The sequence below is a fragment of the Gopherus evgoodei genome, chromosome 24 (genome assembly GCF_007399415.2).
Source record: "Gopherus evgoodei ecotype Sinaloan lineage chromosome 24, rGopEvg1_v1.p, whole genome shotgun sequence".
In the NCBI taxonomy this organism is placed as follows: domain Eukaryota; kingdom Metazoa; phylum Chordata; order Testudines; family Testudinidae; genus Gopherus; species Gopherus evgoodei.
Window position 1 is genome coordinate 11629087 of NC_044345.1, and position 9120 is coordinate 11638206.

General features: G+C 52.9%; 1 protein-coding gene across 2 annotated transcripts in view; it reads right to left on the reverse strand.

Annotated features, from left to right (window-relative positions):
* The window catches only part of CADM3 (cell adhesion molecule 3), a 126277-nt gene extending 119875 nt beyond the window's left edge, over positions 1-6402 (reverse strand). Inside the window, exon 1 of one of the 2 annotated variants that reach the window (XM_030541739.1) lies at positions 6150-6402. In XM_030541739.1, coding sequence (XP_030397599.1) covers positions 6150-6225 — 76 coding nt within the window. In that variant the 5' untranslated portion in view covers positions 6226-6402. The remainder of the gene's footprint in view (positions 1-6149) is intronic. The other variant, XM_030541740.1, reaches the window with a different exon arrangement.
* Between the last annotated feature and the right edge of the window lie 2718 nt (positions 6403-9120).

Below are 9120 nucleotides of genomic sequence, written 5' to 3' on the forward strand. Positions count from 1 at the left end.
ACAGCTGCATTTCCTCTTGGCTAGGCTTCCTGCAACAGAAAGGCCCATTTCCCCTCGGGAAGCCAATCTGAAACTATCAGAGTGATTTTAATTTTGTTTCAAGAGAGTCACAAAGGTTGGACTTCACTGTCCTCCTCCTTTCTCATACCTATGGAATTAGTTCACCAGGGCTGCCACAACATCCCCAGCCAACTTGCCCCATGTGACATGGGACTGAAACAAAGTTTGTAGCATATGCTAAACCTTAATGATAGCTGTGAAGTCAGTAGTTGCTTTAGCAGAAGTAGGTGGATGTGCCTCTACCCAAGCCGAAGTAGTATTTACAAAAGGCACAATGTGCATCCTAATGCGACTGCAACTGTTTCTCCAGCTCAAGGACAAGGAGCTCGCAGTCTGGCAAGGAGGGGCTAAGAAATGACTATGGGGCTGAGGAACTACACTTAACACCCCCACCCCTGTGAGAGCTGCTGCACAGCCTCACTATGGTACAAATGTGTCCTACTGAAGACAAATAGCTATTGCAAGGATCTTGCAGTCATTTGCATAAGACAGTTACAGTGCATCAGGTCCATCAGTACCTGCTGGCCAAAAGCACACAGACAGACCATGGATTGAGCCAGCAGATGGTGGCAAACTCATCTGATCAGAGTATTACTGAGTATGCCACTACAGATTTCCTTAGGTAGGGCTCAAGGGCTTATATTAACATTAATGTAGGCAATCTCCCAGTGAGACAAGTCATTATTATTATTATCTTGGTTTCAGAGGTGGAGAAATTAAAAGACAGAGAGGCTGCTGACTAGACCAAGGTCACTCAATACACCTGTGGCACAGCCAATGGAGCCCATAGCTCCTGACTCCCAGGGCTGCGCTCTAACCATTAGGCACTGCTCCCTCCCAGAAGCACTAATACCCATTTCAGCATCCTGTGAGGGGATGGTCTCATTCACTGGGTGTTAGTTGGAAACACATGGAACTCACCAAAGACAGGGAAATCTCCTCCCATCACAGTGCTTCTGCTCAGCATGAAGTGCTCTCCTAGAGGAAGCCTGGGAATTCACATGAGGGTCAGGTACTTGATGAATCCACCTGTCTTTAGCTCAATGGACCTTAGGGATGTTAGATGGGGTGGAATCTGAGTTGCCACAGAGAATTCTTTCCTGGATGCTGGCTGGTGAGACTTGCCCACATGCTCAGGGTTTATCTGATCACCATATCTGGGGTTGAGAAGGAATTTTCCTCCAGGGAAGATTGGCAGAGGCCCTGGAGGTTTTTCGCCTTCCTCTGCAGCATGGGGCATGGGTCACTTGCTGGAGGATTCTCTGCAGCTTGAGGTCTTTAAACCACAATTTGAGGACTTCAGTAACTCAGACATAGGTTAGGGGTTTGATCCAGGACTGGGTGGGTGAGATTCTGTGGCCTGCATTGTGCAGGAGGTCAGACCAGATGACCATAATGGTCCCTTCTGACCTTAAGTCTACAAATCTATGAAAAACTAGAAGAGGGTAGGAGGAAGGGCATGGGGGAGAACATTTTCTACTGTGTTGAGAAAGGAAGGATAGTTGGGAAACTAGCCTAGGACTTGGGAGATCTCATTTCAAGTCCCTGCTATGCCACAGACTGCCTGTGACACTTTGGGCCAGTCACTTAGCCCCTTTGACCATCAGTCCCCCACCTGTACAATGTGGATAACAGAACTTAGAGGTACTAAAGATTGTGAGGTGCTACAGTAATAGCTGATATATAAGTACCTTCGGTAGATGGTCCCCAGCAGACTAGGGCCTGGAGCTTTAGTGTTCAGAGGGTTTCCCCACGTAGCTAGTGTACACTATTTTCAAATAAATAAAAGGTTTTGCTCCTGAACTAACACCCCGCCTTTTACTGGTGGGGTTCTTGTAGGCACAGAATCATCGTCTTCCCAACCTCACACACTTCCAGCCCAAAGACATCAAAATTTGCACAGCACATCAGCTGTCCAAGTGCACACAAAGCTACTATGACGTACCAAGACTTTTCCCAAAGTCCATCAGTTCTGCTCCCTTGGCAACAGAACCCATTGTGGAACCCCACCTCCTGTCTCATTACAATGTTCGAGGTGCTGTGGAATACAATGTAGTTACTTCCCCAGGCGAGGAGGCAGGTGGGGAACTTTATACTTGCAGCACCTTACCTCTCCCCTCTGAGGAGGTACCATGTTCCTCAGTAATGCTGCCAGAAGGGCTCTACTGGTGAGAGAGCTGTGCCAGGGACACATTCAGAGGTTGAGGGGTGCATGGGAGGGGTTTTTTAGGACAGTCAGTGGTGAAGGATATTTTCCTGAGCTCACATGTCATTGACTGGTGAACAGCATGACACTACAAAATGTCTTCCTGAGGAGGCACTATTTCTCAGCCAATGCTTTTCCGAATTCAGAGTGGGAGTAGACAGTGCTCCAGGACGGCACTCACAGATTTTTTGGTTTTATGTTTTTCAGCCAGCAAAGGGCCAGAGAACAAAGGAAACATTGACACTTCCTGGGGGAAGCTTGACATGTCATTTTCTGTGCTGTACTCTGCCTGGGGACTACACAGAGAACTTCAACCCACCACTCTCAACCAATACCACGTGCATTTTTGTGAGCACTTGAGATTCAGTCAAAAGTGTGTCATGCACATTGAAACCCAGTCAATTCACTGAACATAATCAGGCTTAGAAAACAAACACTGAGGGTGATTAGCCATTGGGACACTTTAAAAACAAAACGAAAATCTCGGCCCTTGGTAAAGATCTACTCTAGGAATTATTTCGGGGATGTTCTGTGGCCTTTGCTATATAGGAGGTCAGACTAGATGATCACAATGATCTCTCCCAGCCTTGGAATCTATAGTATTCAGTGGCATTTAGCATGGCCTTTTTAACAAACAATCAAGAGTGACATAGTGCCAGCCATACCCAGGTGACTCCTCTTTGGAACTTCATGATGCCGAAGGCATTACAGCCTCGTGCGCATAAACCATAAGGATAGCCAGACTGGGCCAGACCAAGGGTCCATCCAGCCCAGTATCCTATTGTCCAAAAGTGGCCAATGCCAAGTGCCCCAGAGGGAGTGAACCTAACTAGCAATTATCAATTGATCTCTCTCCTGCCATCCATCTCCACCCTCTGACAAACAGAGGCTAAGGACACCATTCCTTACCCATCCTGGCTAATAACCATTAACGGACTTAATCTCCATGAATTTATCTAGTTCTCTTTTAAACCGTGTTATAATCCTAGCCTTCACAACCTCCTCAGGCAAAGAGTTCCACAGGCTGACTGTGCGCTGGCTGTGTGAAGAAGAACTTCCTTGTATTTGTTTTAAACCTGCTGCCCATTAATTTCATTTGGTGGCCCCTAGTTCTTATATTGGGAACAAGTAAATAACATTTCCTTATATCATAATCACCAAGACCACCACCGAAAATGAATGGAGAGTTTCTGCCTCTGGGACTTTTGAATGGGTGTGATCACATGACACCCTGCTTCCAGTAAGAGTCTTGTCCTCTAGCATGGGGTGGGTAAGAGGATAGAAACTCTCCTGCTGTGAAGGACTAGCAGAGCTTCTCCCATAGTTCAACAGGAGAGCGGCTCCTGCTTTGGGATGCAAGCACCTCCAGTTCATGCCCTCACCAGGATGTTTCCTGGTTTCAGTTTCTCATCCTTCCCACATGCTGCAATACTTCATCTAGCCTTTGGTTCCAGGCTATTTTAACCCAGTAAGCATTTTCAGTTTTACTTCCTGCACCATGAAATCAGGCAATGAGAGCAATGTAAGGAGAGCAGTCCCGCACCCCTCCATCATTAGCACCTGCAATGCACACCGAGGATGCAATGCTCATTCAAGACCTAACTGGTGAAATACATGGCCACAGTTGCAGAGACAGTCTGAGAATCCTACCTGCACTGAACATGGCATTTCTAGATTCATTGGGGGGGGGGGGCGGCGGCAGGGGAATGGATGAATGGTCCTCTCATTAGCATGTGAGTACACACAAAGCTCTTCTACTTCACACCTCTAATTCACCTCATGCTCTAATTCCACCACAAGTTGCTGGGCTAGATGCAAGGATTACTGGGAGAAATCTCCAGCCTCTGTTACATAGGAGGTTAGAGTAGATAAGAGTTCTTTCTGGTTCTGAAATCTGTGAAACCCTTGTCTTAGCACTGCTGATCCCTCACCAAGCGCCCACCTCTGAATTACTTCCTGCTTCTGATGAGCCTCAGTACGTGTACACCACCACATAGATGCATATATAATCCTTGAAAGACAAATATAAAGAGAAGGTGTCACTGACATGACATCAGTGATCTTGTGGTCATTTCAGGTCACAAGCCCCAAGCCTGGCTATTGAGGTTCAGCCAGCATTTCATTTTGCAGCAAAACAGTTAGAAAAGCAATGCATTGCCTTCACAAATCCTTATCAAAATTATGCTTGCTTTGTGGTACTTCATTAAAGGTTGTTTTGACATGCAGCGCTCTGCCTATTGTTGTTCTACATAATGGGTAAACACCCTTTGTCTCAAGGGTTATGGGGCTACAGAGCCACTCCATGCTTTCTGCGCAATAAACAATCCGTATACAGAGTGCCAGGGGAATCTGAGAGATTTGAACAATATGACACTTACAAATATGAACAGGTTTCTCTGGGAGGAACTGGTGGAATTGGTCTGTCTTCTACAAACCCTGCTGCAGCCTTCTGCTATCTTCTGAGCACTTTAAACCCAGCTAATTGCAGCACTGTATGTTCTAGCTTAATGGGAGAGGCAGATGGACTAACAGAGACACAAATGGAAAGCTGGCTAGGAAGGTAAATAGGCAGAGATGGGAAGACAGGCAGCAAGCCTGATAATGTTAAATAAATCTCTCTAAAGTGCTCCTGGAACTAAAAGCCAATCTCAGCCTCCACTCTAGCACTAAAGCCCTGCCTCGAAATGCAGCATGCCACAGCCCTGGCAGGACTGCGGTCACCTTTGGCACTTGGCTACCCTTAGCTGCAAGAGCACAGGCCTGCTGAGATGGTGACACGGCCAATCTGGGGTGCAGTGACTGAAGTCTCTGGCTCCCTACTCTGCACCCCAACCCCCTCCCCCAGTATGGTCACCCAGTGGGAGCCATGGAGAGACACATCATGGGAAGACTCCTGATCCTCAGGGCAGGAGGGACAGGGGTGCCAGCCTCTCTGGAACATTCCAGGGAGGAGATGTGGAGCCAGTCATACCTGTTTGCTGAAAAGGTGGCAAAGGGGCAGCCTGTGAAGGGGGTGACCTTGATACCAGCTACCACAGGCTGGAGAACCCCCCTGGAAGGGCCTGGGGGAGACCCAGGTTGGCCCCTCCTGCTCCCCAGCCCAGAGCCGCACGGCCAGCTCCGCTAGCTCCATCCCTCGGAGGCAGGGGCCCTGCCCCTCCCTTTCTCACGCGCCCAGCTTGCGCCCTGCTGCGCCGCAGGCTGCAGAGCCGCTGGCTGGCTGCACCGAACCGCCGCTACACGGCTGTGCCCGGGGACCCTCCCCAGGGGCGGAGGCCCGGCCAGTCCTGTCCCCGAGCCCAAGGACCGACACCCCCCCTCCCTTTTCGGGACAGCGGCTGCAGCCAGCGCCGAGCGGGACTGGAAGCCGGGCCAATCTGCAGGACTAGGACGGGTCCCCGCAGCCGAGCCCGAGGCGGGCTGGGCAGGCGGCGGGGGCACCTACCACCCGGGGAGCCTGGCTGACCTACATAGCGGCACCACCCGCCAGCGGCAGGCAGCGCCCAGCGACCCCCTCCCCACTGTGCCGGGCTCCCAGCCCCCGCGCTGAGCGCCACAGAGCAGGGAACCCTCGCCCGCACCCGGCTGCGCTGGAGGGGTGCGGCGCGGCGCCCCCGAGCCAGCCCCAGCGAGCCCAAGGCTGAGTCCGGCCGAACCGAGGCAGCGGGGGGGGGGGGGTGCTGGTTACCCCAGCTGCCAGGCAGGAGGCGGCGGCGGCGGCTCCCAGCCCCTCTTCTGGACGCTCGCGTTACGGCGCTGTCCGCGGTCCGCTCCCTGGGCTGCAGATGCAGCGACCGGCCTCCGCGAAACGGCGTTTGCAGACGGGAGCGCGGCTGGACGACACCCCGGCCCCCGGGCTGACACCCCGCGACCCCCCACTCACCGTCCTGCGAGAGGGTCCCGCTGCCCGCCGCCAGGCAGCCGAGAAGCAGCAGCAGGGTCCGCGCCGGCGGCAGCATAGTGGCTCTAGGGCTGCGGGGATCCTCCAAGGCTCAGCCCCGCGGGAAGCGAGCGTCGGGTCCGGTCCGGCCCAGCCACGCACAGCAGCAGCGGCAGCTGCTATTGACTGAAGCCAGCGCGGCGGCTGCAGCAGGGGATTAAATAGAGCACGCGGAACGGACCATTAGGGCTGCGATCGTAGGGGGACGGGAGCATCTTTCCGAACGTTTCCCCTCCCCTCCGCCCTGTTGAAACACGCTCGCTCGGCTCCCCCCGCCCCGCGCACTGCCCCCGCAGAAGACTTGGTGCGGTCCGCACGCTCCGGTCCCCACGGAGCGCGCTGCTGCTGCTGCTGCTGCCCGCGGGGTGGGGGCTGGCGTGGCCGCGGGGAGCCCAGAAGCCGGTCCAGGGTCCGAACCAGAAGCGCTGAGCTCGGACGGTGCAATGCAGCTTTTGGGCGCGGGCGGGTCACTGGCACCTGCCGGCACTGCCTCTGGTTACTGCTCCCAGGGAGCGGGACCAGCCCTCCCCCGGCGGGCGCACACGCACGGCCCGCGTCCCTACAGACCGTGGGAGGCTGCGTCCCCCCGACGCTCTGTATCGCGGCTGGGAAAACACCGCAGCCGCCAGCCCCAAACCAAAACAAGCCACACCCGCTCCCAGAACACACCCAGCCGCGCCTCCGAGATCCGGGCCACCGCGGCGTGATTGTCTCTGCCCAGGCTCATTCCCCAGGCTCGGGTTAGTCCGGGGTGGTAGGATGGTTCAACTCATGGTAGGAAAAGGACGTGATAAAACCCATTTCCCCACTAGGGCTGTCACTGACGTCTGGGAAGCTGAGGTCTGTGTGGGGCAGGCTGTATCATTAGTTTATTGGCCAGGAGGGGTCTCTGGAGCAGGCTATATCAGCAGTGTCTTGGTGAGGCGGGGTCTATCAGCGGTGTATGGGTGAGGAGGGGTCTCTGTAGGGCAGGCTGTATCAGCGGTGTATGGGTGAGGAGGGGTCTCTGTGGGGCAGGCTGTATCAGCGGTGTATGGGTAGGAGGGGTCTCTGTGGGGCAGGCTGTATCAGCGGTGTATGGGTGAGGAGGGGTCTCTGTGGGGCAGGCTGTATCAGCGGTGTATGGGCGAGGAGGGGTCTCTGTGGGGCAGGCTGTATCAGCGGTGTATTGGTGAGGAGGGGTCTCTGTGGGGCAGGCTGTATTAGTGGTGTATTGGTGAGGGTGGGTGTCTGTGGGGCAGGCTGTATCAGCCATGTAGTATCGCCCAGGAAGGGTCTGTATGGAGCAGGCTTTCTCAGCGATGTTTTGGTGGAGAGGGGTCTGTGTGGGGCAGGCTGTATCAGCACTGGTATTTGGTGAGGCTATGCCTTGTGGGTCAGGTTTTATCAGTGGTGTATTGATGAGAAGATGTTGCATTGGGGCAGCCTGTATCAGTGACAGGATCTATGGAGACAAGGTCCATAGCAACTTTCCTGTAATCAGAATCCTTTGTTGAAGAACTAGTTCTTTGTAAAAAGGGGATGCTGCTGTGTAAATACAGCTCCAGTGGAGTAGTTATTGTGGGAGAAGTGGTTGTCCCAGAGCTCTGAGGGAGGCCAGTGGAACCATCTTTCATCATCCCTCCCCCTTTTTTATCCCTGGAAACACCCCTGGCTTGCAAAGGTGTCCCTGTCTTTCCATACTACACTAATTGGGGCTGGCTAATGATTGGTGGCTCGTCCTGGTTGAGAACCAGTTGAAGATGTGCAAAGCAATAGCATTAGGGAAGGCTGGGGCATTTCCCACGTGGATAGTGTGGGAGACATGGGCAATGTGCAGAGAGGAGATGGAGAGAGCTGGTAGGTCTGCTCCTGAAGCCCCATTGTTGGCAGCCCAGTTCTCTCCATTTTTTCAGACAGCTCCAACCACTTTGGTACACAAATCAGTGAGGCTGGAATGAGACTTGGTCCTTCTTGGGCCCCAAACAACCAGTCTGCCTGGGATGTCAGCACCATGGAGAACCAAATGAAACACTGGTGTGTGTAGCTGCTAGGTGCATTTCCATCAACTGTAGAGGAGCAAATGTAGCTGAGCATGATCAACTGATGTAGCGTAGCCCAGAAGGCCTGGGACGATCATAGAATATCAGGGTTGGAAGGGACCTCAGGAGGTCATCTAATCCAACCCCCTGCTCAAAGCACGACCAATTCCCAACTAAATCATCCCAGCCAAGGCTTCATCAAGAATGACCTTAAAAACCTTTAAAGAAGGAGATTCCACCACCTCCGTAGGTAACCCATTCCAGTGCTTCACCACCCTTCTAGTGAAAAAGTTTTTCCTAATATCCAACCTAAACCTCCACCACTGCAACTTGAGACCATTACTCCTTGTTCTGACATCAAGTACCACTGAGAACAGTCTAGATCCATCCTCTTGGGAACCCCCTTTCAGGTAGTTGAAAGCAGCTATCAAATCCCCCCCTCATTCTTCTCTTCTGCAGACTAAACAATCCCAGTTCCCTCAGCCTCTCCTCATAAGTCATGTGCTCCAGCCCCTTAATCATTTTTGTGGCCCTCCACTGGACTCTTTCCAGATTTTCCACATACTCCTTGTAGCATGGGGCCCAAAAGTGGACACAGTGCTCCAGATGAGGCCTCACCAATGTCGAATAGAGGGGAATGATCAGAATGAAACCTTGATCTACTAGAGTGGGGATTGCTGTGAATTGGGACATCTCTGTGAAGCAAGATCTGTCTGGGCCAGGGGGTATCTGTGAGGCAGGGTGTTTCTGGGGTTGGGGTGTCTTGGTGGGTGAGGGTATCTCTGTAAGGCTGGTTCTCTGGGGATCAAGGTGTTTCTGTGATCTGAGGTCTCGGGGGGCCAGAGCCTTTGTGGGATAGGGCACTTCCAGGAGTTAGGGTTTCTATGTGATGG